The following is a 27,491-nucleotide window of genomic DNA, read 5'->3' on the forward strand; positions in this document are numbered from 1 at the left end:
CTTTCTTTTTCTCCTTCCTTCCCCCTAGGGACAAGAACCACCAGCCCCACCAGTGGACTAGAGCATTCAGTATTGGAAAAGTCCAGCAGCTGAAACCTTGCACGACCAAATGAACGAAGTGACCAGATTACTCCTAAACCCCATTCAATACTGTTTTCTTTTCTCATTTATATAGAGCAGAGTTATCATTCAACAGTTACCTTCATGAACTGCTTTTAGCGACTTCAATTTTAAGTTAATTTTTGCTTTGTATGTTATTACAATTCTTAGTAGATTGTAATTTGAATAATTATAAGGCATTGCAGGGGTTTTTTTGGTTGTTACCATTACTGTGGACATTCCACTCGGTCTCTTTCTCTTACAGCTATCTTAATTTCTTTACAGTGATTTCTGATATGCATTGAAAGAAAAAGAAAATCCCTGCACATCTATAATAATGGAAGGTTACTGACCTTTCTTCAGATTAATCCATATTTTTTTCTCCAGTATGCTTTTGAGAGTTTTATTGTGGTTGCAACTATTAGCTTAGTTATGTGGTGAAAAATTGAAATTATTTCATATTTGCCCTGGGTTCAGAGCAGCTTTTAGTCTGGTCTTTGGATGACTAACATAGTTTTCAGGGTTGTTGTCAAAAGCACGGGTTGTCCACTAGAATTATACTCTGTGTGTGTGTGTGCAAAGAAGTGAATGTGATAATTGCCACAGTCAAAGCTCTGACATATATAGTAGGGACTTTACGCAAAAGATTATACCACCAAAAAATAAATTAATTTTATCTTGTTCATTAATAAATGATATATCCTATTCAATATGTTGTCAAAAATGTATTTCAAAAATGTATTCCAAAAATGGATTTGTTTATTTACAGGTTTTATGAACGGAGAAATTTAGTCAGAATAAGAACTTTGTAGAATTTTCTGTTCTCATATAGTCTCTTAATAATCCATATCTTAACAAGGTTTTAGCCACGATGAAATGTATGTTGGATAGGATGAAATCATACCAAGAGGTTACCGAAGTTACCAACTTTTGGTATACAACATATACTGGATATTCAGGTTTTTTCACCTGTACGTTATCAGCAATTCTTAACATTTCATCCTTATCTACTGGTTGTAATTGTAGAATAACAAACTTGCAGGTGAATCCATATAGCATGTCTTTTCCCTCTAGTATTTGTGTGTGTGTGTGGTGTGTTTATGCGTGCGTGTGGCTGTGCACGTACCTGTGCACATCTCCCATTGTAGCAAATGGGAATTACTTTTTATATACATTAATTTAAAAACATTTTAAAGATGTACAGAAAAGTGACACTGTATATTTTTCTTGATCAATTCAGAAAATTGATGAGAATAATGTAAAAAACATTTTTATGTTACCACCATGAAGCTTCTTTCCATAGAGGTCAGTAGAACAGACATGGGAATTCAAAGCCTTACTCTACAAACCTTTATTTCATGAGGACTTTAGTTACGGAGCTGAAGGAACTAACTGTTAAGATGCATAAAGGTTTGTGTTAATGGGCTCTAACAAAAATCTCGCATGAGATCCCGTGGTTGAGAGGCGCAGGGTTTTCCTCCTCAGGGTAAATGGCAGGCCAGCTAAGCCTCCTTGTAAAGGCACAGCACAGACCTGAAGAAAGGCTTCTGTAATTCGATGTATTTGCCCTTTGAATTTCTGTGGAACAGTGTGCTCCCAAGCATAGGAGCATGTGTAAAAAATAAAAAAAAAATAAATTTAAAAAAAAAAAAAGAAAAGAAAGAAGGCTGGGCCAGGTGCTCTCAGTGACATCCGTGCAGTGCCATGGAAAGCAATGGAGCTGCAGCAGAGAAGCTGAGAGAATTCGTCCTGTTATGTCTAATGGTGTCCAGGCCACAAACACTGTGTAAAGATGTCACTGGGACAAGCAATCTGACTGTGCTTGCTTTCTGCCTTCCATGTGCATTTATGTTTGGGATGCTATTTTGAACAGAATGAGTAATATGGCATCATTTTGTTGAACCAACAAGAAAATATATATAATCTCCTACACTGACCTTTTCTCCAAGGATTTTTGGCCAGAAGCATTCCCTATCAGATGCATAAAACCAATTGATTAAAAAGCCACCTGAAACAGGCTTCATTTCACCACTCCTCATCCTGTTGGAAGTCGGTGAGATTTACAGCAGATGCTCCTCACTTGTGAGGGTCAGTCTCGCTTGACTTCAGTGTCTGTGTATGTATTTAAAAAACTCACCATGTGCACCCAGCTCCAACAGTCTTGGCAAATGAACTTTTTGTTCAGAGTAATGTTGTGGTTTACATTTAAATGAACTATCTTTGCTTGAAATTCCTCTAAGTAATTGTCCCAGTGATTTTATACATGTATGCTTTCCTTATGTAAATTGCTATTTTAAATTTTCTATGTAAAAGAAAAAACATTGGAAATACTTTATTGTAAAATGTTTTACTAAAGAGCCAGGCCACTATCCCATGTCAAAATATATGCCTTTTAAATTCAGATACTCTCTCCAAGATATAACCTTCAGATCACCACTCTTAATTAAAATAAAAGGAACTAATTGTAGGACTTTTTTTTGCCACTCTTATTCATGTTAGATAGTGCCTTACTCATCAAGTAGTTGCACTGAAGTTTGTGGGACTACTCTGAGATAATGTACTAGTAGCAGCTTTAGTAAGGGTGGCAGAAATCTGGCCTTTAGTGGTGTAGTTTGCAATGAAATAATTGTGTCATGGTTACAGATGTTTATGGTAAATTTTGAGAAGTCTGGAAGAAATTAGTAGTATGTGAAGCTTCAGGATACGAATAAATCTGTAACGAGGGTTTTAAACTTGGTTATGAAGAGACGCAAGTTGTAGCAACTTGGGAAATATGGAGGGAGGTTTACAATTATACCTTAGCTTAGAACTTTGTTAAAACAATAGCATTTTTAGCATCTGCTTAACACAATTATTATACTCTGAAATGAGAAATCATATGTATTCATGTATTGTCTGCAGATCACTTAGCCTTGTAATGTTCATGATTGAAAAAGGAAGGGTGATGGTGTGATATACCTAATGTAAATCGGTGGTTTAAAATGTCTGAATTTTGCCAAACAAAAAATCATCTGTGCCATTCACAGTTTCCTAGTAATCTTTTACTGAGTACTTGGATTGGGATAAAGGGCTTGTACTATGCACTTTTTATGGACTTAACAAAATAAATAGCAATCATTAGTAACCTTTTATCTTTGTCTGTTAGTCTTCGTATAAGATGTAGGACTGCACCAACCTATCAATTTCTAAAGTAATTTGAAATCATCTAAAAATAAGTATCAGTAAAAATGGCATATCATTTGTGTAATTTTTAAAACATCAATTCCAACTTTCCTAATGGACACGTTCCTTCTGTATGCATCTCAAGCAAGTCAGAATGAATTATAAGTGGTTTCCAATGTTTAAGATACTTTGATGACCAACACAGATATCTCTGCCTTTTGCTCTTCAAAGTAGTTATGCAACCTAGTAAGTCAGAAGTACTACAGTAAGACAAGTAATGGCAGAGGCCAAATATGCCAATTATGTTACTTCATTTTAGATCGAATCCCACTACTTTGGGATTTGCAGTCTGTTTTCTAGTCCCTGTTCTTGGCAGTGACACAGTGAGATGCTGAAGTTTGTACATCTCAGTTGGACACAGAGCTGCTGTAAGGAAGATGCTCCAGTGGATCTGAGGCAGTGTGTAGAAGCAGTAAAGACCTGCTGCTCCCTCACTGTTCCCGTGGGGTGCAGCGCTCCTCTTCCTCCACAGGCAGAGTGTGAAATGCCTCGGCAGCAGCTCAGATCCCACGTCAGGGATTCCTCTGTTAATCCAAGGAAGAAAAGGAAAATGCCAGGGGAGCATTAGGGTTTAAAATTATATAGCTATCCAGAGAAAGTGGCAATAAATACCAGAGTATCAGAAACAAAATCAGAATTTTATTTTTAATAGTACTACTAATAATAAAAATTAATAAATTCTTTAGGCATCTGAGTCAATTTAGAAACTGTAAGGTCTTAATCAGAGATCATTAATGTCTGCTCATCAAGATTTACCCTTTTACTCAAACATGAGGTTATAAATAACCCCTAAAACTAAAGCTAAACTTAAGTACAGTTGTTAAGATGTTTGCCAAGGGTGCACATGCTTATCATGAAAAGTAATGCAGAAACAAAATCGCCACAAATTTAATTAGCTTCAGAATCATAGAATGTCCTGAGTTGGAAGGGACCCACAAGTATCATCAAGTCCAGCTCCTGTGCCTGCATATGACAACCCCACAGTTCACACCATGTGTCTGAGGGTGTTGTCCAGTCTCTTCTTGAACACTGTCAGGCCTGGGGCTGTGACACCTCCCTGGGAAGCCTGTTCAGTGCTCCACCACCCTCTGGGTGAAGAACTTTTTCCTAATGTCCATCCTAAACCTTCCCTGGCACATCTTCCTGCCATTCCCTCGGGTTCTGCCACTGATCACCAGAAAGAAGAGATCAGCACTTGCCCCTCCTCCTCGCCGGCTTATGAAGAAGCTGCACACTGTGATGAGGCCTCCCCTCAGTCTTCTCACATCCAACTATGTTGAAGGTATCTGCATCAGGCCTGGCTGTTCAGGACCACCAGGTAGGTGGAGAAGATTGCCCCAAAACCTGAAAAATAATTGTATCTTCTCTAGGATGTTTGGGAGAAATACATCAAATCGTTGTAGCAAAGTATGCCATGAACATGAAGTTGGTTCCTTGTGAAAATGGACAACTCATATTCATCTCTCTTTCTACCCTTATTTGTTCAGTACCAGCCAACAGCTTCCAGTGCAATTCACTACAAAGACATGGACCTTGGGTGGGAGGAGCACAAACAGCTGACTGTCCCATGGTGAACCACCTCCTCAATTGTAAAACAGCACAACTCTCTTGGCTTCCAGGGGGTTACACTCCTCAATGTCAGCTGAAGATTTGTCTCCACACAAGAATAACTGAACCTATGTTACCTGATCTTGTATCAAAATTATCACCAACTCCCACAGCAGGCACTTTGTAATTAAATATAATAACTACAAGAATCTGGCTTCCACATCATCTTTTTAGCATCTGCAGATACAAGTGTTGGTCAAAGAGGGTGTCTGAAACAAACATATTTCAATATACGACAATAAACATTAATTCACCATATATATGCAGCTTTTAAAGGGTTTCATTGTTCTTGTTTGCATGGAAAATCAGATTGTAAAACATTTTATACAATGTTAATTGAAAATACAGCAGTAATTTCTAATCAAAGATAACAAGTAGCAGGATTTTGTTATTATGTCCTCCAAGCTATAAACAATGAAACAGAGGAATAATTTCTGTGACTATGTAGTTTCAGACTTATACCTATTTTTAAAATGTTGAAGGTTATTTATTTCTCCAGATGAAAAAATACCCTTAAAATGTAAGAGAAGATACTAGAGCTGAGAAGATATGTTTCTAAAGCAGACCAACAAAAACCCCCACCATTGTACAACATTCTCAAGGTAACAGCAATTGCTATTTTAGAAAAGGTGGAGGAGCTCAGTTTAGAGCAGAACTTGTAGAGAAAATGGTAAATGATAAACTGAATATTATTAGCAAGAAAATTATCCACAGAAGCCCTCAACAGGACTGGACTCTACACCAAGGACTGCATGTAGCACATCAAAATCTCCGTTGTGGTGATAGTGAGTAAAAATCCAGTTTCATCAGCTCTCCTAGTGATTTCACAGAGCTTTGTTTTCCATCCTCAGCTTCATATAAATGAAATAGAAAATCCAAATAATAATTTTTCCCACTTCATCAAATATTAGCTTGCAATTTGAATAGCAAATTGGGCTTCTCTAAGAAGGGGAAAGAGATTAAGCCCCATTTTCAGGCATTCTGTAACAGTGGAGCAAATCTTCACCTTATTTTATGTGAACAAGTGTAAAGGCAATGGGACAACTCAGATGAGTAAAACCCTTCAAAGAAGTCATGCTACAAAATTATTTCTCTCCAATGGGGCTATGATAAAAACCAGTGCCTCATCTGGCTGTTCTTCCATCGCATTAGTTTTAGCATTGAAGGCTTCCTTATTGTTTTCTTGAAATGGCTGTTATGCCTGAAATGGCTCTCCTGTTGGGAGATTTAGTATGCTCCATGTTCAGAAAAGCAATGCTGCTGCCCACAGCGCTGCTGCTGAAGGAAAGGCTTGGATGTCTGGTGTAATGTGTGTGGTTTTCAGATCAGGAAAAAAAAAATAAAAAAGGTATTTACTAAACAACGGACAAGGCCACCAAATGTAATCAAGCCTGGGAGGAAGTGTGAATAATTTCTGTGTATACTGAGAGATTTAAATAATCAAATTAGGGGAAAGTCATATACTGGAAAACAAAACGTCATGCAAGGACTAAAAGAACGGGGTTTGAGAGGACACTCTCATCAGAGTTTCAGGGTAGACTTCCCCTGATTTTTAAACGTTTTAATCCTGCCTGACTTTTGGTTTTAATTTATATTGCAATATTGTCCATGAGCCCAGCTGAAATTATTGTCCAGATGTTCTGGGCCCTGACCAGAAACTCAGTGCATTTTGGGACAAATTTTACCAATAATTGCAGTTTGGCACACTGGTTGTCACTAATGAAAATATTGCATTAGATTAATAATAAACTGTTTGGACAAACTGTCAGACCAAACAGCAAAGTCTAAGTTCTGGTGAGCCAAAGAGGTGGAGGTGAGGAGAGGGCCCAAGTAGGGACGTGCCAGGCAGAAAATGTCTCTTGCAACAACTCAATACAGCAGCTCTGTGCAGTTAACTGTTATGGTTGGCTCTGAGCACACGTAGGAGCTCTGGCACTCGGCTGCCTGTGTCCAAAACTGGCGTCTGGCTTGCTTTGTGCAGCTGCTGGAGCCCTTTCCAGAGGAACACGCATGCCCAGTCCCACATGTCCCTGTGTAATCTCCTTAGCTCCGTCCCCTTCCTTCCTCTTAGTGCTGTAAAATACAAAGCACAGATTCAAATACTGATCCAACTGGTCTGTGGACAAGTCTTCCGGGCACTTTTGTGCCTCAGCCTGGGACTGCTGCCGAGTAGCTCAGATTTCCCCGTCACATGTGGGGTTGCCTCCTGGTTGTGCTGTGTCAGAAGTTAAAGAAAAGCTTGATAGGCAATGGCGGTTGTTAAATCTGTGTCAGATGTCACTGCCACGCACTGATTACACAAACGCAGCTACCTTTAATTAATGATCAGCTAAATCTTTTGGGGAACTAGCGTGACAATAAACAGTCCCTAGATATGATACAAAATGTCTTTCACAACCAGGGTTAGTTACTGGCTTTTCCTCTTGCCTCCAACACCAGGGTGCTGGCCAGGAGATTACACAAGCATACACTGGCTTGCTCTTTCTTTTTTCCCCTCCCCTTCTCCCAGTCCCCCAAATCCTTCATAAATCATTATTTCTCTCTTGCACAATGGATCAGCTTGTACATGAGAGCTGGAGAGTGTCCCCTCTACCCAGCTGTGGCATTCAGATGGCCCTGTCCTCCATGGTTTCTGGAAAGTGGAGATAAGGCCTTGATCCCACTCCTCTATTTTTCTCACAGAGAGGAGAACATAGGGTCTGATCTCACACTGGTACATCTCCCGGCCATTGAACTTTTATATTAAAAAGACATTACCACTTTCCTTGGCCAGATTTTTTGAAAGAAACAGTCTTAATTCTTCGGATTGCGTGCCACTTGATCCTGCTGGTGCTTGCCTTTGCCTGAGCACACATTAAAGACCAGGTCCATGAGAGCATATAGCAAAGGGATCATTTTCAGGATCAGATCAAGTTTAGATATGAGGCAGGCAACTGAACTGCTTAGGCCAGATCAGACTGAGGCAGAAGATGTACCTTCAGGTACCTAAGGAAATGTGTTGTCAAAACTTGAGTATCTTGATTTTGTATACCTTTTGGAGTCCATCTCCTAAGACTACATTATTGACTAGGATATAAACTCTGTCCTTTGTGTGTCTATAGTCTAAAAATTACAAGTATCTCTAAAAAAGCCTATTCTCCTTAAGTAGGTGCATATGAATTATGATAACCACCTTTCTTGGACATGGATGCTTCCGTGAATTACAGTTCAGGCTGTTAATATCAGGATCTGCAAAGATGATCTCCTAGCAGGATGTTTGAGCAGTGCTCTCAGTAGTATAGATTACTTACAGTTAAATTATCATGCAAATGACAATATTTAAAATGTAAGATCCTGAATGAATGGAACGGTGACTCATCAATTCTACCAGTAGCTCTCTCAAGCCTCATCTGCCTTGCAGCAGCCCAGGGCCGTGCTCCCCAAGCAATGTGCTTCAGGAGGTTTAATGCTATGCCCTGAAGCCTTACATAAGCTTTATTGCCTCTGGGCAATTGTAAAAAATTCCACGTGACAGAAAACGATGGGTCTGTCTGAACAGAAAAACAAAGAAAACCCCACCCACTAATTCAGAATTTATTCAGTAATGAGAGAGGAGACCCAAGCTCCATGCCCTTCTCATTCCAGTGACTCTGAGCCCTGCATTTTTCCCCTGCCAGTAGTACCCTCACCATCAGAGTGCAGGCTATAGGGAAACAAAAGCAGCCCTCATCACCCTTTCTGGGGAAGTTGTGCCATTCTGCAAGAGCAAATTCGAGATCCACATCCCAGGCAGGGGGTGTGACAATGTAGTCTATCAATGAAGGCCCTTTGCTAAGAGAAAAGAGACTGGGGTCCATTGCCTGCTCCGAGGGCTGTTCAGGTGTTTGAAGCAGCTCTCAAATCACAGATCGCAATCCAGACCTTTCTCCTCCCAGGAAAGGGCCGTGACTACCAGACCTGTATTCTCTTTCTAGCTCCTTTGCAAATCAGCATAGATGCAGGTGGAGAATTAGATCCCCATGTTTCTTTATAACCCACCAAACGCAGCACTCTCCTGAGACAGGTATGTCTGAAACCCCTGCCTGAGAAAGGCTCTCAGGCTCCTGCCCTCATTTTAGCAATCACTAAACCTCAACCAGGAGGTACGAGCTGACTCTAACAACTGCTAACTACTCATACATACAGCAGTATGTGAAGGCAGCTCCTTCTTACAAATGTGGCCTCACACATAGTGACCACCACTGTGCATAGAAAATCTATTCATTTGTCAGGTACACGCTAAGCACATTTATCATACAAAGACTTTTGGGGGGCCATATAAAGGATCTGAAGTGGATTTGGCCTTTGCAAGAGAGCAACAGGTGTTTACAGAGGGACCAGACAAAGTTCTTAGTAGTAGCATTTATGGCTCTTCCAAGACCTAAGGAGACAGGGGTTTTGAAGATGATGGTATAGGTGAGACTGACTCGGTCATGACGGCTCACAGAGCTCCTATTTGCTTTGCCTAGACTTCCCTGGAAAAAAGGATGTGTCCAAAATTGAGACATCTGTGCAAATTAGCAATGAGACACGACATTACTTGTTTTTTCTTCAGGATAAACAGGGTGAACCCTGCACCTTTGCTAAGAGGTTCTTCGCCCAACCACACTGACCCTGCTAAGATCCCACCGTGAGATCGCAAATCTCAGTGGGCTCTTTCAGCACAGACGCACACATTTTACAGCACCATTTCTAAAGGACCAGTGAGCTACCGTAGCTATTCACTTAAGCAGGCTCAGATTCTTCTAGGGCAGGGGTGTCAAACTCATTTTCAGTGGGGCCACATCGTTATACAGTCCTAAAATTACATTCAGCCCTTTGAAGGCAATCGCAAGGCTGATGTGGCCCCTGGTGAAAATGAGTTTGACACTCCTGGTCTAGGGAAAGATCAACTCCTCCAGGGTAAAATAGCAACACACTAGAACATAAAACAGAAACAATGATTCCAGTTTCTTTTTATATACTTTAACACCTACGGGAAAAATGCCATATAAGAACAAGGCAATACTTTATTTGCATTGTTAACAAGGACGTACATATAGTATCCACCTAATTTGGCAGTGTTTAACATAGAAACTGAAATCTGTTAAAAGCATAAATGATTGCAGTGTTGCAGATGCTGGAAAAAAAAAAACAAATAGCTTGTAGGAGATGCAGCATAAGTGAACTTGAATGCAATGGAGAAGATGGTAGATTTCTCACGGTCTTTCTGCTCCCAAAGCCAGATGAAGCATACTAATAACATAACACATTTATACAAAAGGCATAAGTAGTACCTAAGACTTTTAATACAACTAGGCAGTATATCCTTGAGCAGTGCCCAGATCAGAAGGGCAAATAAGTGCGAAGTCATTGGTAACGTTGGCAATCTGGACTTTAAACACTGTATTTTACCTATCCACATGACTTTGATGAGACAGCACTATACTGCAGGAGAGAGAACGTATTATGAGTTTTGTTTCCCAGTAAGCACAGCTAAAGTACCGAAAATGATTCACACATGGGACCACCAAAATTTGTTTTCCTTATAGAAACACGTTGAGGCCGGAGGGGAGCAGTTAAGTGGGGCAGCCTGCTGATCTCTCACCCCCCCGCTGACCCTGACCTCGCCAAGGAGCCCAGGCCGGGCACCTGCAGCCCCGGCTGCCTGGGGACAGCGGCTGCAGGGGGGCCGGGGAAGCCCCCGCTCCCCACTGCCTGGGAACCCCTCCAGTGCCTCTCTGAGGGGCCACGCTGCCGCGCAGACCCCCCTCCCAGAAAGAGGCAGCGAGACCAGCCATCAGTCCAGCCGCCGTGACGCAAAAAAAACCAAAACCCATCAAGCGGAATGAGGTGTAAAACACGGCCGGACTGACCCGCGGGGAAAGGGGCCGCCGGAGGCGCGGTCCCGCCCGGCTGGGGAGCGCCCCGGGAGGCGCCGCTCTCCCCTGTCAAGGCTGAGGGGAAGCCGCTGCGGGGAGGCCCGCCCAGCCCAGCCCAGCCCGGCCCCGAGGCCAGGCCGCGGAGACCCCAGCCGGGCCCGGGGACCCTGCGGCCCCTCAGCCAGCCGTGCGGTGGCGGGCGGGCCGGCGCCTGAGGTGTCCCGCGCCCATTCGCCGGCGGCGGGAAGGGCGGGCGAGCTGTGCGCCGGCCCCCGGGGAAGGGAGGAGCCGGGGGCGGCCTCGCCCGCCGTGCCCGGGATGAAGCAGCCGCCTCAGCCCCGCGGCGGCCCTTTAAATAGCCGCCGCCGCTCGGCTCGTAGTGGGGTGTTACCCTGAGCTCGCCGAGCATCCTCTCCGCAGCCCTCCCGCTCGATCCGCGCCCGCCCGCAGTAAGTCCCCGGGATGCGGCTTCGGTGCCGGCCGCGGGTTCCCGTGCTGCCTTCCCTGGGGCGGTGGCGGCCTTTCCCGCCAGCTGCCGCCCTCCCCTGCCCCGGGGCCGAATTGCGGTCGGGGAGCCGCCCTCAGCCGCGGCCGGCGGGAACCTTTCACTGGGCTCCGGGGATGGAGTCCGCGGGGGTCGGCCCCGGCCCGAGCCGCCCGGAGGGGAGCGGGGCCGCTTCCCGGTCGGCTCCTTCCACCGGGAAGGAGGCGGTGGCTGCGGCCTCGGCGCTGACTGCGGCCTCGGCGCTGACTGCGCCTCTCCCGGCCGAGGGGCTGCGGGGACGGGGCGGGGGCGCGGCGCGGGGGTCCCAGCCGATCGCGGCCTGGCGCGGCCCTGCCCGCCGGGGTCTGGCCCTGCGCGCTGCCGGCAGCGGCGGGCTCTGCTCCTCCGCCGGGGCACCGACGGTTCCGCGGCCCGTGGGGCGGTATTTACGCCGGCAGGCTGCGGGGCCGCGTGTGCCGGCGCTCCCCTGGGGCAGCTCCAGAGCCTCCCGGGCGAGAGAGTCACTGCGGGGCGGGAGATCAGCTGTAAGAAAATGTTCCTCTCTGTGGCAACACAATACAATCTCAAGTCATTAGTTCTCTCATATTTCCATGAATTGTTGGCCGGTGTTCTAATGTATAACTCCTTATTCTCTTCCTCCCCACCCCCTCCTCTTCCTAGATCAATCATGTTTGAAATTAAGAAGATCTGCTGCATCGGTGCTGGTTATGTTGGTGGGCCAACCTGTAGTGTTATTGCACAGATGTGTCCCAATATCAAAGTCACTGTTGTGGATGTCAATGAGGCCAGAATCAATGCCTGGAATTCAGATGCGCTCCCGATCTATGAGGTAAACATGTCTTGCTGCTGTCTTTTCCAGCCAACGTTGCATTTACTTCCCTCCCACCACATGGCATTTCCATAGGGCCCATTTCTGAAGCCTGATAAGTATAGCACAGTGATGTCCTTCAAAAAGAGTATTCTGAGACAGCTGCTTGTCACTACTGCTCATTAAACCAGATTCTTGAAATAACTTAGTATGTCTGGTGCCACCAGGTATTTAAGGATTATATATGAAAGGTTTAGTAAGTAAAAATGTATTTATAGTGAGTTGTGCTAAATCATGTTGACTTTCTTTTGGGACCCAATTTAATCATAACATGGTCCTCTTACTCAGTTATAAATATTATCTGCTGTGTTGTAGCACAATATGAATACAAGATTTATTCCCATTATGAATACTGCCAAAATCCAATCTGTGTTGTCCATCTTAACCATGTTGTAAGATGCGGACAGTCATTCCTCATTTACATGTATCGTAAACCTCCAGTCTCATCTGGGAAGACTAGGCCAGACAAAAAATATTTTAAATGTATCACACTGTCACTCCTTCATTACAGAATTACTTCAATTGGGAGATATACATAAAGCAGTTTTTCTATTTTGCGTCTCTTAGCCCTTGTTATTTTTCTCTCTTTTTCACCCTTAAAGAGTAGATCTGTTTTTCATTCTTTCATGAAATATAGCTTTTCTAGGTTCAAATTATTTTCTTTAGTGAGAATGAAAACGTATCTTCACTTGTCTCCCAAAGACAAGGCATGTTGCCTGGTACTAACAGTTACTGTCTTGTTGTAAGAAGTCTTCTGAATCCTGTTTCTGCTGTAACACTAATGTATTTTTTTTTTCCTCTCTTAAAACTAAACATACATTGTGACTCTTTAAATGAAGATGAATAGATGTCCTTTGTCATACATATTCAAAGGAAGGTGTGTATAATGCTCAGATTAGCGGGTGAGACGAAAGGTCACGAAAGCAAGTACTTGTCTTCTATAAACCCTTAGACTGAGTTAGTTAAAGCAGAGCTAGTCTTGGCATGTTTTTTAAAAAAACAAACTCACAACATCTGTTTCCTGGAATGGTGTCCTTTGCTTACAAAGAATGTACAAAAACTGCCAAGAATTGGTTCAGGCAGTTGTGAAATTGAGTCATTGCACAGTGTGGTTTTTTGTATTTTTTGTTTTAGGTTTTTTTCTTTCCAGTGTCAGAAATAGTCCGGTGGGCTGCCTTTCTGTTTGCATCCCAGTAACACCATAGGTGGAACATGTGGTGATGTGATGGGTTGTCATACATGTTATTCTGCCTGTGGTGACCTTTGTTTTCCTTTTAAGTAGGTATTTGCTGTAAAGCGAGACAGCAAAAATGTCTTGCATAAGAAAGCTGCTTCTTTTTCCTCTCTCTCCTTCCAATGAACTTTTGCCTTTCTGGCATGTAATCAAACATTTCATGTCATGATAGGTGTCTCAAATTGCCAGGTTACAATGTGTTTTTCTTTTATCTATGACAGTGATGTTTTAGTTCAATCATTTTGTAGATCGTTCTAATAAAGAAGATTGTTCCTGTACACAATGGCCTCCTGCTCCTCTTGTCTGTGTGGAAGTGTTAAGGGAAGGGAAAGTGTTGTGGCATAGTATTTAGAATATCTGCTATAAAGAATATAACTGAATTGTCCCTGTGATTCATCTGTGCTGTGGGTGTGGTGCTATGATTAGTTTAGTGTGGTCCAAATGCAACTGGTTGCCAAAAGGAGTGGTCTTTATCTCCTGTGCGTCACCACTGCCTTTCTTTCGCTGGATCTGGGCTTGCTAATTTGGTGGAAGACTTCTTTGTGGTAGTGTTTGTGGTTTTTTTGTGATGAATAGGTTTTAGATGTGATGCTGAGGGGTCATGGAATGTGTAGCTGAGACAAAAGGGAAGTTTGGACCGCCTTTTTGTTTGCAGCCTGGGGAATGCTGTAAGACTTTACTTCTTGAATCTACCTGACATCATGCAATGGGTGTTTCTTTAACTGTTGCTCATGGTAACAGGATTGAGCGTGAGAATAACTGGGGCCTAAAATCTGGTTGTGCGAATAACTCAGTGTGGCTGAAAGTTTAGAAACATCATTTTGGGTGTTTTCAATAAGAAAGGGCTTTTTCTCCACTATGTAAATCTACGGAAGCTTTACTTTCTATCTGGGAGACTGAAAACCTGCATTAACCTTAACTGCTATTTTTTTTTTTCTGCTCTTTTCAGCCAGGGTTAAAAGAAGTGGTGGAATCCTGTCGAGGAAGAAATCTCTTCTTTTCCACCAGTATTGATGATGCCATTAGAGAAGCTGATCTTGTATTTATTTCTGTAAGTTTGAGTGGACAAGGTGGTTGTGTTTGTCTTTTCTTTGTTCTTTCTTATCAAATCATTATGTTGCTCTAATGTTAGGACGAGGCCTTTGTTTTGTCATATAAATTCAGTTAGCAATGTCATGTCAGTGTGTTACAATTTTCCCCTTGTCTTTCTGTGTACTGTGGGAAAAAAGTTAAGTAAGCTTTTTATTTCATTCTAATCTGTTTCTTGTAGCCACTAGAATGTTTGACAAGTTAACAAGCTCTAAGTCAAAATGGTGAGGTTGATGTTTAGCTTGGTTAGAGATATGGGGTCTTAGAGCAAATCTGTGATTGCAGTGTACTACTGAAATCCATGGGACTTCAATAATGTTGACAGAGTTCCTAGAAGGGGATGCAAAATCATAGACTGATTATTGGGTTACGAAGATTATTTATTTCTAGAAGCTTTTAAAAATCAATGTATTAATGGAAGAGGGGCTGGCTTTAGTATTTTCTAGCTGTTGTTGACATCACTAGGAAGAAGATTCTGTCAAACATAAGCAGTGTGACCTTTTGTAATCCAGAAGGTTGTTCCTAATGCAAAATCAAAAAAAAACAACCAACAAAAACAAAACAAAACAAAAAAAAAACCCACAACAACAACAAAACAAAAACAAAAAAAACCCCAAACAACCCTGCTGTTCATCTTGGTAGGCCACAATTGAGTTTTGTGTTACTTGTGTCTTCTTTTCTTCAGAGCTCTTCTTTGTTAGGGCACCTCAGTGCAGAGCTCTCTTTCAGATAGTATTTTTCTCCATTCGTTAAGTCTAAAATGAATGCTGTTTGGCTGGATGACTGCCACTAATGCAGGCTATATATTGCCACCCATCCTTGGCTTAAACCATGCTGTTGTGCTTTAAATATTGTTGCCATTTCTTATTTCAGTTTGTAATGAAAAGGGTACTCTGTCTTAATCTAAATGATGTGTTTTCCCTCATGTTACCTTTTTTGTGTAATTCAGTGTAGCAGTTTTTCAACAGCTGTACACTTAGGTTTCACTGCGGAATGGGTTTAAACCATAACTGCCTTACTAGCTGCAAGGTCCTTACAATGTGAATTTTTGCACTCCTGATGTGGGACAGGAAACAAAAGGTGGCTGGCTGTAATAGTGAAGAAATTACTGGTGTTGTCAGAATAAGGACTAAGTTTCACCATGGCCCACAGAGCTGCTGTGAATGGCTCTTGTTTAAATTCTATTTGAACAGTGGCCAATGAGCTTTCTTTAGAAGACAAAATGGGTAATTCAGAAAGCTAATAGCTGTTCATCTGATAGGGTAACTAGAATAATTCTGGGGTAGAAGCAAGCTGGACTTTGGGAAGGTAAATGTCTGTCATTCTTAACACATGAGCTACTGGCAAGGTGAAATTGTTAAGAGACCTGTAACATTTCTTGCCCCTCTGTGTGTTTGTAACTAGGTTAACACTCCAACAAAGACCTATGGGATGGGAAAAGGTCGAGCAGCTGATTTGAAATACATTGAAGCTTGTGCCAGGCGCATTGTACAAAATTCGAATGGCTATAAAATTGTCACTGAGAAAAGCACAGTTCCAGTACGTGCTGCGGAGAGCATTCGTCGAATATTTGATGCTAATACTAAGCCTAACTTGGATTTGCAGGTAAGCATAATCTTTGAGTTGTGTATTTAAAGGCTGGTTGTTGCTTTTGGCTTTTATCTGTTCTTTGTTTCTGTGCCTGTAGGTGCTGTCTAACCCAGAGTTCCTCGCAGAAGGAACAGCCATCAAGGACCTGAAGAACCCAGACAGAGTGCTTATCGGTGGAGATGATTCTCCAGAGGGACAGAAGGCTGTTCGTGCTCTTTGTGCTGTTTATGAGCACTGGGTGCCCAGAGAAAAAATTCTCACAACCAATACCTGGTCATCAGAACTTTCTAAACTGGTCAGTGTTACTCACTGCTGTTGTCTGCAATGAGCAAAAGGAGTAAATGAGACAAAGCTCAGAAGCAGAAGTTCTCTGACACTGAGTGATGCAGATGCAGTTAGGAAAAACAGGCGAGGTTGGGAAGACCCAGTATCTGTCAAAGGGCATTAATCCTTTCCAATTATCTCAGCTGAGCTAATAGATTATATCAACTTTCTATGAAATCCTTTTTTCACTTTTATTGCTGTGTTATTTATTACTAAGTGGAAACCTCCAGTGGTGCAGAAACTGGTTACCATCATAAAACATTTCAGGCTCTGCAAGTTAAGCATTTCATTATTTTGCTTAGATCCCATTAACTGGAATTTATGTATTATACTAGTTATATTAACCATTTTGTAACTCAGAGTTACTTTAGATGCTAAAGTAATCCTTCCAGTAATAGTCCCCTTTCATCTGGGGGCATCATGGTTTCTGGAAGAATAAAGTTCTCTTTTTAATTTATTTACAGGCAGCTAATGCTTTCCTTGCCCAAAGAATCAGCAGCATTAACTCAATCAGTGCTCTGTGTGAAGCTACAGGAGCAGATGTTGAAGAAGTAGCAAGAGCTATTGGAACAGACCAAAGAATTGGAAACAAGTTTCTCAAAGCCAGTGTTGGTAAACAAAAATTCCTTTTTTTCCCCCCTTTCTGGGCTTCTGTTTAATAGTGCAGTAGGTCTACTAGTAGTGTTTTGAATTAAGTGATCTGATAGTCTAAAACCTTCTACAGCATGAGTGTGTGAAAAAATTGCTGTAAAGCAGTAGCATAAGTCACTTGTTTTCTGGTAAAATGTCTAGGACTGGGGTTGCTCTAGACCCTGGCAGTCTGAAATCTGAGAGTTCAGAGTGCATGCTTTATCCTGCCTGGAACATTGGAAGGAAGAGATGCAACTTCATTTTTCTGAAGCATCACTGATGACAGTGCTCTCCAAGATGTCTTCCCAGTTATAACTGCTGTGGTTTTGTTTGGCAGTTGCTGCCAGTGGTGTGAGGAAGATGCCTCTAGATAAGAATGTGTGATGGGAACTTCCAATTTGTGATGAATTCAGTTTAGATTTACCAGAGACTAAGATGTGATAAAGTGGCGATCAGTGCAACAAACTTTGAAACTTGCATAACAAGACTAAAGCCCATTGTTATGTAGTTATGGCTATACTCTTCATGCTAGCAAGATGTATGACTTTGAAATAACCTTATTGAATATAACTTCTCCTAGAGCCTATGCAAAAGTAAAAAGTAGATAGCAATTACATTACCAAAATTTCTTGTACAATGTGTTCCTCTTGGACTCTAAGCAAAGTTCTAGGGGTCAAGGATCTCTCTAATTGTCTCAGTTCTCCCTTAGTCAGCTGTGGTGATCTTTTGGTTCTTGGCAATTATTAGATATCCATTTAGTGGGGGAGGGAAGAACCTAATCTTAACGTTTTATGTTCTGAGAAATATTCATCTAAATACCAAGGCAGGGGGAGAGCAAACCCAGGAGCTTCTCCACCCACTTTTAATAAAAAAAACTAGGGGCCTGGGACTGGATTAAAACTTTAGTGGGACCTGAAGCAGATTTCAGGGCTTCTGTAACTGACTGTTAGGTCCAGGAGTTGGATTTTGAGAGATCCTTAAGGTTTTCATTTGCTATCAGTGAAATACTGGGAAAAAATATAATGCTGACTATGTAAATGATTGCCTAAAACTATTTGAGCCCAAAGACTGGGTTTGAGTAGTACCTTAGTCACTTGTAAAATAACCACTTTCTTTTTCAGGGTTTGGAGGTAGCTGTTTTCAGAAGGATGTCTTGAATTTAGTGTACCTCTGTGAGGCACTGAACTTACCTGAAGTAGCCCGCTACTGGCAACAGGTACAAGTTCTCCACTATTTTTTTTTTTTTGATGGGGTGATGTTTTATCAGCACTCAGCTTTTCAGGCATTGTGCTTTTGAGCACCGTCTCCATGTAATGTGTTCCTACTTTAAGGAACAGGTACCTTAATGTTGATCATGTTTACATTTTAGGGCCCTTGGCCTAACACTTGCATTTCATATTCATGGGTGCTTAGGCTTTTTTGAGGTGAATTAGGTTGTTTGGATCAAGTGGACTGGGAAGTTGTTTAGAAGTAGCAGTAGAAAATGTGAAGTACAAGTAAGTCTTCTTTTTGCACTTTATCTCTGTCCACTTTGAGAGCTTATGATCTTTTCTTCAGGGTCTACTTTTACAGTTCCTTTTTCTGAAAGAACTCAGCAAAACTTGCTGTTCTTTTAAATAAACATGGTTGCTGCTGTTCCCTGGTTAATGTTAAGAATGATTAGGAAGTTGTGGATGCTTTCAGGCTTAGCACCAATGCAGCAATACCAGGATGCTCAGTCTGTACTAGCAAGTGTTTTTCTATTAGCAGTGAAGGCATCTCACCCCTCTTCCCAGTGCTGACTGAGGAAGCAGCTTAGACATATGTTATATGGTCAGAAGAACAGATTTGGTTTATTGTCTGAATGAAATACAAGGCTGCCTAGCAGATGCCCCCAGAATACCAAGCACATGATTTGCCTACATTATTAGCAGCTTTTCTTATTTTCAGTCGTCTTTTTGGCTAGCCTTTTTCCCCCCTCACTTTTCTCCATCCTGGTCTGCTGCTAAATTAACAGCCTTCCCATGATTATTTCCATTATTGGTCATTTGTGCCACATCTGTACTGAAGTCCAATATTTCTTAAACCGTTACCTACATCATCATGGTTGTGTGCTACTGTCAGTGGGGTTACTTAGGCTCTATTGGCTTGACCGGGTTCTGTTCCCCCAAAGGCCCCTCATACTCCCTTCCAATTGTCTGAAGCTCGGCTGGATCTCACTCATAATTCCTATATAACTACTTCAAAACTCTGTCATCCTTCACAGTGCTATCTGTAACTTTTGTCAGCTTCTTACCGTGTGATGGCCAGTTGTTTTCTACATCCTGTTCAGATAGTTTAAACCTTCAGCCAGGGGCTAGACAGCAGCCTAGTTACTTGCTTCTAACAATAACTCTTACATTAATTGCTTGGGACAAGGAAGATCTGGGTTTTATGTTGTCTGCCTCAAGAGGTTCAGATTGACATCTTCCTGAAAAATGTACTTCATTAGGATAGCCTAGTCCCCGAATGAGATGCTTGCAATCCCATCAGTGAAGTGAGACTAACATACTGCATGAACCTTGTGTGGGACTTGGATGCGTTGGCACAGCAGGAAAGAGAGAGCCAGAGGTTTTGATATTTGCTTCAAGAACTACTGCTTTTACTCAATGTAAAATGTGAGCAGACAACTGATAATCCCTGGAGCTGCAGGAACTAACCATGTTACCTCAGTGATAATCTGATGAATAAGGAAAAGTTAATACTATCTTGGGAAAAACAAACAAACCCAAACAACAACAACAAAAAAGCCAAATTGCTTTGGTTCTCTGTCTTTGAGATCACAAGGGTCTTTCTCAAAATGTAACCCACTTGGTATCTTAGCAACTCAGAGGCATAGGAACACTTATGATTTGCTCTGTGTGGAGGTGTTTTTTTATTTAACAAAAGCCTAAAAGGTTGCATTGTTAATGTAAGCAAACTAGTTTAAAGTGCTTTTAATGCTTTTGTGTGCTCTTGTTCTGTTTTAAGAGCAATATTTTGCAGTGTTTCTATGTGACTTATTAAGTTGTGGACAAACAGGATAGTAAGAACAGCTGCTGCAGGGTTAGGATAAGGTGAAGAGTACAGTGTTCATGTAGTACAACCCCTTACATGCACGTTCTGCTTCCTGAGAGCACTGTCATCTTGCAAAGGTCTACCTGCCCCAGCCCATGTTGGTCAAGTCCTCATGTAATGCACACACCTGTATAAGCAACTGCGTGAACCCCTTCTTTGTGGCCTGAGCACTGCACTGTCAGCAGCTTATCCCAGGGCACACTCATGGGAGACCTCAGACAAGTCTGAAGGACAGGATGCAAGTTCTGGAGGACATGCTGATCAGAGCAGCTCCAGAATCCTAACTCTTATCCTCTCTGGCCTTTACAGAGGACAGAGGTCTCCGACACTGAAGTCTTATTCACTTGAAAACACCTGAAGAAATATATGTGTCCCTTTTACCTTGTCACCTGTTTTACATTACACATCACCACCCTGTTAAATTGCATAAATCACACTGCTTTTATTTCTTCTCTTCAAATAAACCTGGTTCAGCAATATCATTGTACTGTTTAGTTCATACCTTATGTTCCATAGACTGCTGCTGTTAATTCTCACTTCAGGTTGAAAATACCTTAAAAATCAAGAGGGACGTATAGTTCTTTCCAGTCCATGGTGAACATTGTCTAGGTGGGGAAGCCTTATGTACCATAATGTTTTATATAATTTCAGGTAATAGACATGAATGATTATCAGAGAAGAAGATTTGCTTCCCGGATTATTGACAGCTTGTTCAATACTGTCACTGATAAGAAGATTGCTATTTTGGGGTTTGCATTCAAAAAGGATACTGGGGACACAAGGTAAGAAAGCAAATTCAATTCATTAATGTGGGTTCCTTATACTTGTTGCCACCTATGCTGCTAAACCACCCTATTGAATTGTGTTAAGAAAACCAGATCAGATATGGGACCCTTAAACTCTTGTGACTGGATTGGCTTGTAACAAACATTAGTCTCTCTTAAATGGGTGAGACAACTGATTCTTGACCTCTACAATGTACCTGAATCATTCAGAAGCTAGAGCAGGTAACTCTAGCCCATATTAACTTGCATAAGAGATTTTGAGCCCTTCCAGCAATTCTCCACAGGAAAGAATGTGAGTGTTTTTTACAACTGACTCCAAATTGCTATGTGAAGCCCAAGTTTCAGCTTTCTTTCTCAAAGGTGGTTAATTCTGTTTTCCTGTAAAGCTCAAACTTAATACAGTTCTCCCTAACTGCTCTTTGTGGGGAATGCTTATGTGATTGATGCCTTGTTAATTACAGTCAATAGAAGTCCTGAGGCTTAGTATCTCTCTTGTATGATTCAGCAAGAGACATGTAAATTTGTTTTTCATATTACTTTCCTTGGCATCCCTCAGTTTCAAGTTTGCTGCTGGCACGGATTACCACTAAGGTGTTTAATGTAGAGCTGGTGTAAAAGCTCTGGCATTGTGTATCATGACACTTGAAGGCTTTCGTTACTTAAAACATGCTATCTGGTTCTCTGATTCACTTCCTTAGAGAGTCATCCAGTATCTACATTAGCAAGTATTTAATGGATGAAGGAGCAAAGCTCCATATCTATGATCCTAAAGTACCTAAGGAACAAATCATCTTAGACCTCTCACATCCAGGTGTTTCAGAAGATAACCAAGGTAAGAATGCTCATGTAATACTTATTCTTGCCACCCCCTTCATACCTGCACTCCCCCCAAGAAGAAAACCCTCAGCTGATTCTCAAAATAAACTCACTTTCATATTTTCACCATGGCAATGATGTGCCGTTGGCTACACTTACTAGAGGATTAGAGCTGCTGACAGTACAGAGGATTACTGTAACTCTTGCCTCTTTCGCCATAGCCTTTATAGATAAATGCTAATTCTGTACTATTGTATATTTTTCTTCTGAAAAATATTCATTTGAATACACACAAAGAACTTTCTCTGCTCAATTAAAAGGAAGAGAAAGAAGAATGTCTAGAAGTAGGAAAGACTAGTGTTGTTCTGTCAGCTCCTTTGTGTCCTGAGTCCTATCTTGCCTCAGTTCTTGCTTGCATATGTAAAGTAGAAATAAAGAAATATTTCTGGAATTCACTGTAAGGCATTCTCCCCCTCCCCTATATAACTTCCAAATTAATCTGTTCCCTTAAATTCAAGAAAACTTTAAAGTAATCTTGTATGACTGGAAGTTTATTGAGGAGGAGCAGGGAGTTATTTGGGATTTTTGTTTTCGTATTGGGAAGGGAGAGAAGGATAGACAGGGCTTCTAGAGGTGAAGAGAATGGAGGAAAACAAGCTGTGAAGAAGAGTGAAGGCTGTACATTATTTGACATGCCCTTGAATTAGACAGGAATGAGGGGGCTGCCTCTAGACAGCTGCTGAGGCAGTCAAAGGATGAAGGCAGCCCCTAGTGAGAAGTGAATGTCTTCTACTGTGAACTGAGTGTTAAACAGCAACTGCAGTGTGCTGCTTGTGTACAGGCAGTGACCTCTGCGAGAGCTGGCATTTGAACTTCTAATTCTAGAGATGCTTTTAAATGTTTGAAGTTAGGCATTTGAATTCAACTTAAACGATCAAGTGCCCTGGCTCTATTCAGATGCCAGGTACAAGCTGCTTTCACTTAAATAAGTAAAATCAAAGCGACAGATGTCTTTGACAGGAAGCATCTCTAGGTGAGTGACCTGAAACTCTCCTTGTTTGAGTAGGGCAAGGAATGCAACTTGTTCACCAGGAGTGCACCAGGTTGGTACTAAAGATGTGTGCAGAACAAAATTTTATTTTCCTTCGTTACAGTGTCTCGGTTGGTCACTATAAGTAATGATCCTTATGAAGCCTGTGATGGAGCTCATGCACTTGTAATTTGCACTGAATGGGATATGTTTAAGGTAAAAATGTTATCTTCAAATTAAACTGAAAAAAACAAAGCGGGAGTGTTATGCTATTTATCTGTTCTATCTGTTTTAATTGCCCTTTACAGGAGTTGGATTATGAACGTATTCATAAGAAGATGCTGAAGCCTGCATTTATCTTCGATGGTAGGAGAGTTCTAGATGATCTTCACAATGAGCTACAAGTCATTGGCTTCCAGGTAATCAGCTGGGTGATGCTGATTCATGCATTTATTTTCCTTCTACTCTCTGTCGCCTCTTGCTACTCAGTCATTGCAGAGGAAAAACAAGGGGGAAAAAAAAAAAAACAAAACTCTTCAAGTGAGGATTTATATCTAAAACTGTCTGTACTTAAGCCTCTTTGCTAGTGCTTTCCTCTTTCTCCTGTACCTTCCTGTTCTTGTAGACTGATGCTCTGTTAAAATTGAAGCTGCATCAGCCTATGCCATCAGCATTCAGCAGTGTAAACATGCTTTGAAGTACTTACAGCATAGACAGAATTTGACTAATACTAGAATTGCCTGAATAATCTGACAGAATCATCTCAGCTAGGGACCATCAGAACAAAATCTACAAGCCAGATTAGATGGATGTTTCGTTTCATTCTGTGTACTCCTGAGTACTGTCTCTACTTGAATAATGGCCATAGACTTCCTCTCTTGCTATTTTTCCCCTGCTTAAACTACACGTGATTATTACACTGTTCGTGAACAGGTTTGTAGAAAATGTTTTAACCAGTCGGTTGAGGCTGTTACTGGCAAATATGGTACATAGAGCTGACACAACTACCTGGTTACATCAGCAGACTCTGAAAAGAGTTGTTTAAACAGTCAGTCCTGGTGTATGTCTAGAATATATTGATTAAAATTCTGTTAAATTTATTACTTAAGATATTTTGTATTTTGATGCTTTGTAATTTAAACTATTTCACCTGTATTACTTAAGAGGAAAGTTACAGCTCTCCTCACTTCCTGGGCACCTGAACTATTTTACTAGCTGGTGTTTTGTGTTCTACAAGTTCTGTCCTTACTGATTTTTACGTTAGTCTGACCTAAAAGTTAGGGGAACCTGTCTCACTCTTTGAATTTTGCAGTACTGGGCTTATATGTGTGTCAGCTTTGTGACATACTTTTTCTTGTATAGAGTTGTCCGCTTTTAGCTTTTCACAGTCTGTTTCAAAAACATTCCACTGCATTAAGGATGAGAAGAGCTGCTTCTATCCTGATTTACTGGATATAAACCTTTAGACAAAGGAGGTAAAACCCACTCTTTCTGAATACCCAGAAATATTTTACGATATTTGTACTGATAGCCCTGTGGAAGCTGAGGCACGTGAATGTTCAAATTGGCAAGATGCAGCTCTAAATAGGCAAAGCAGGCACCTGTGAAAGGCTATTTTTTAAAAAAGCTCTTTGCAACTCCGGTCCCAGAAACTGTAACCCTGGGCACACTGCACTTTCTGGCTTGTATTATTCTAATGTTAATGAATTGTAGTCACAGTCCTGGCTTTAGTTTGTGGATTCCTCATAGGCTTACAGGATTTTGTTTAGCTTGCCATACTCACTTCCTAAATGTGTTTTCTCTTTCAGATTGAAACAATTGGGAAGAAGGTGTCAGCCAAAAGAATTCCTTTTGCTTCTTCATGTGAAATTCCTAAATTCAGCCTGCAGGACCCACCTGTCAAAAAGCCTAGAGTATAATGTTTAATAGGTACTGAAGGAATTCTGTGGACCTTCTTAGTGATAACTGTAAGCCTGTGCTTTTTTTTTAAGGAAAGATATTTTTCATAAACTAAAAACCAATTTTACACTATAAATGGTACCTAGTACATGTGAATTCAGTCTATTTTCAAATCTCTATTTTTATAGCTTTTTTTTTTGTTACTGAAGATGGTACAGACCTGTTTTTAATAATGAATCATCTTTTAAGTGGAAAAGTTACCTTAAAACTGCAGACTTCTGTTTCCAGAAATGTTCCTAAACTGCACTTCACATGTTTCAAGTGATATGAGAGCAAAAGTAGAACGTCTTTTTACTTTAGTCCAGTTATGGACAGTGATCAGGAATTTTGATCTCACTGAGTCTTCATTTGCTTTTGGGGTAATTTGCCCAATTAAATGCTCGCTGTAACTGGAATTGAAGTTGGAAGAGAAGCTCCAAGTGAATTTGGTAGGATTTGGGTTGATCCCTAAAACAGAGGTAACTGCAACAATCCTGCCCTGATCCTGGCTGGGATCAACGGGCACTGATGCAGTCTAAACCATGTCTGTTGGGAGGCCAGATAGTTCTGCAGGCATCGATCATGTAATTAATAACAGGGTACTAGCAGCTATAAACTGATCCTTTGGCAGATCTTCACTTTTGATTCTTTGGTTGTCTTGCCTACATTCCATGTGCAGCCACATAAATTATCGATCTAATCAGATTCCTGGGGCAAGTTTTTCCTAAGTTACAGCAAGACAGCCCATCTTCAGCAGAGGAGCATTCTGCTTGTTTGAACAATGAATTTAAGCAGAATTACCTTAATTTGGTGTCAGTCCAAGTAGAAAGTAAATATTGGCTTCAAAGCTACCTGATGGTTATCTTTTTCCTTCCTTTCTGCTTAGGTACTTCATGTGAAAGCAGCTTTCTTAAGGAATCTGCAAAAATTATTCTCTGCTGCTAAGAAATTATTGAAAATGAAAATTCAGCCCCATAAGTTAGTCAGCTTGCTACCTCATTAAATTAGCAGGAATGAATACTTCCTATGTTATCTTGTTATTTTTGCCTTTACTATGACTTTATTTCTACTTGTTTTTATTATTCGAAATTGGCCAGTGCTATTAAAATCCTTGAGATGATGAAGTTTGCGTTTGACTGGTTGCATGGGGTTGTCAAATGGAGGGGGGAGGGTAGAGAAGGATGGTCATAAACAGGTTTCAGACTAGAAGGCGTAGGTATCTCAGATAAATAATAGTTGTGTTGGGATGTTAGAGAATTTTCCTGTAACTAGTCACATAATACATTCTGAATTAATTCAACAGGTGTGCCTTCAGGTATGCCATATCAGTAGTTAAACAGAGCATAAGATCAGTGTCATCTTGGAAGCAAGTGCTATATTATCACAACTACCTACAGAAATATAGATAAAATTTAAGCTTTAGGACAGCTATTTAAAGATTTAAGGATGGTGTTATCTGACTGAAATAATAATCCTTAATAATCCTTAAGCCAGATGCTTTCCAGTTTTGCACATTAATGGCTTCCATGTAGAGACTTAGTGTGCAGCAATCCCTCAACACTTAGGGCAAACATGCCTTGGGCTTTTTGTCCCATCATAAGATTCTTTGGTGGGAAGTGCACCAGAAGCTAGACAAAATGAGTGGGAATTATGGAGGCTTGAAATCATATTGTCATCTTTCATCATGCCATCTCTTCTTCCCAATTCATACAACACCCACAGAGCAGGGATGACCCTTTGATACAGCTGTGTTTAAGCATTACAGTCCAACTGGTGGGTCACCCTGTCTTTGCAGGCAGATATCTTGACTACCTCTGCCCCCATAGTGCTGGAGAGGGCAAGCTGGTAGTTTCTCCTTAGGGATTAAGAAGAGGGTCCCGACAAGTTGTGCTCGAAGGATCTCTTGTCCTGACCTATGTTCAGGGGGAGCACAGCACTGTTTCAGGGCTTGTCTTCACAGGGAGGGTGAGCAGAGGCTTCAGAAGATTGAGTTGTTTTTCAGAAACTTGTACCCAGCTATAACTGTAGTGCCTGTGTGGGACCTGTCCTCCTCACTTTGGACAGATGAACTATTAAACTCTGGTGTGAAATGTAGCTCCTGTCAGGAATGCGCAAGAGTTACAGGGCTAATCAGTGTTCCTGCAGCTTCCAGTGGCTTTTGACATGCTGCCTCAAGCAGATGGAGGAACTGTTAATAGGTGTTGTACCCCTATTCCATGTTTCCTGCAGACTTGGTCAAACCCTGGATAGTCATTTGTGGCTTAATCAAAAGGATGAGGAAGAATGGACAAGTTCATTATAGTGTGATCACGCCAACTCCTCTTTCTTAGGAAAGGGAGATCCTTTCTGAAGAGCAACAAAGGGTAGAACTGGTACTAGCATTTTCCTTGCTTTCTTGAGCAGGCAGCTTATTGAGTTTCTTGGTGGCTACATTATTTTAGTGGGACAGTGGGATAAATCCAGTCTGACCAGCTGGTGGAGCACCCCACAGGATACTGCATGTGAGCAAGAGAACCTTTACCAGGGGCCACAAGAGCAAGCTTCCCAAGATTTTGCAGAACTGTGAATCATAAGCCATTGTCTTCAGAGCACAGTTGCCAGGGAAATAATAATTAGAGATTACTTGCATTCTTGCTTTGAAGGCTTGAGTAATGCATGTAGGAGATGGCTTTTAATGCTATTGAAGTGGGATCTTACAGCATGTAACTCTTGATGAGAAGTGTGTAATATGAGTAATGGGTTCCTGTGTTCTGAAATCATTTTTTTATGGGGCACTTAATAAAATGCAATCCCACAGTA

At 41.5% G+C, this 27,491-nt stretch overlaps 2 protein-coding genes across 2 annotated transcripts in view; both read left to right on the forward strand.

Annotated features, from left to right (window-relative positions):
- The window catches only part of SMIM14 (small integral membrane protein 14), a 42,498-nt gene extending 39,166 nt beyond the window's left edge, over positions 1-3,332 (forward strand). The window contains exon 5 of the mRNA XM_082050285.1: positions 29-3,332. Coding sequence (XP_081906411.1) covers positions 29-61 — 33 coding nt within the window. The 3' untranslated portion in view covers positions 62-3,332. The remainder of the gene's footprint in view (positions 1-28) is intronic.
- Positions 3,333-11,066: 7,734 nt separating this feature from the next.
- On the forward strand, positions 11,067-25,812 carry UGDH (UDP-glucose 6-dehydrogenase). The gene is made up of 12 exons (XM_082050242.1): positions 11,067-11,257; positions 11,974-12,142; positions 14,365-14,466; positions 15,909-16,109; positions 16,192-16,389; positions 16,883-17,030; positions 18,170-18,264; positions 20,775-20,905; positions 21,607-21,740; positions 22,879-22,970; positions 23,063-23,173; positions 24,563-25,812. The coding sequence occupies exons 2-12, from the start codon at positions 11,981-11,983 to the stop codon at positions 24,671-24,673; spliced, it is 1,485 nt and encodes a 494-aa protein (XP_081906368.1). The 5' UTR covers positions 11,067-11,257; positions 11,974-11,980; the 3' UTR covers positions 24,674-25,812.
- Positions 25,813-27,491: the final 1,679 nt, after the last annotated feature.

Source organism: Streptopelia decaocto, assembly GCF_964273445.1.
Source record: "Streptopelia decaocto genome assembly, chromosome: 4".
NCBI lineage: Eukaryota > Metazoa > Chordata > Aves > Columbiformes > Columbidae > Streptopelia > Streptopelia decaocto.

Bases quoted from the DNA above. Each gene is read 5' to 3' on its own strand.
- UGDH (XM_082050242.1), top strand. From the start codon at position 11,981: ATGTTTGAAATTAAGAAGATCTGCTGCATCGGTGCTGGTTATGTTGGT. The intron at 14,467-15,908 runs GTAAGTTTGAGT...GTTTGTAACTAG, and splicing joins CTGATCTTGTATTTATTTCT to GTTAACACTCCAACAAAGAC. The intron at 20,906-21,606 runs GTAAGAAAGCAA...TCACTTCCTTAG, and splicing joins AAGGATACTGGGGACACAAG to AGAGTCATCCAGTATCTACA.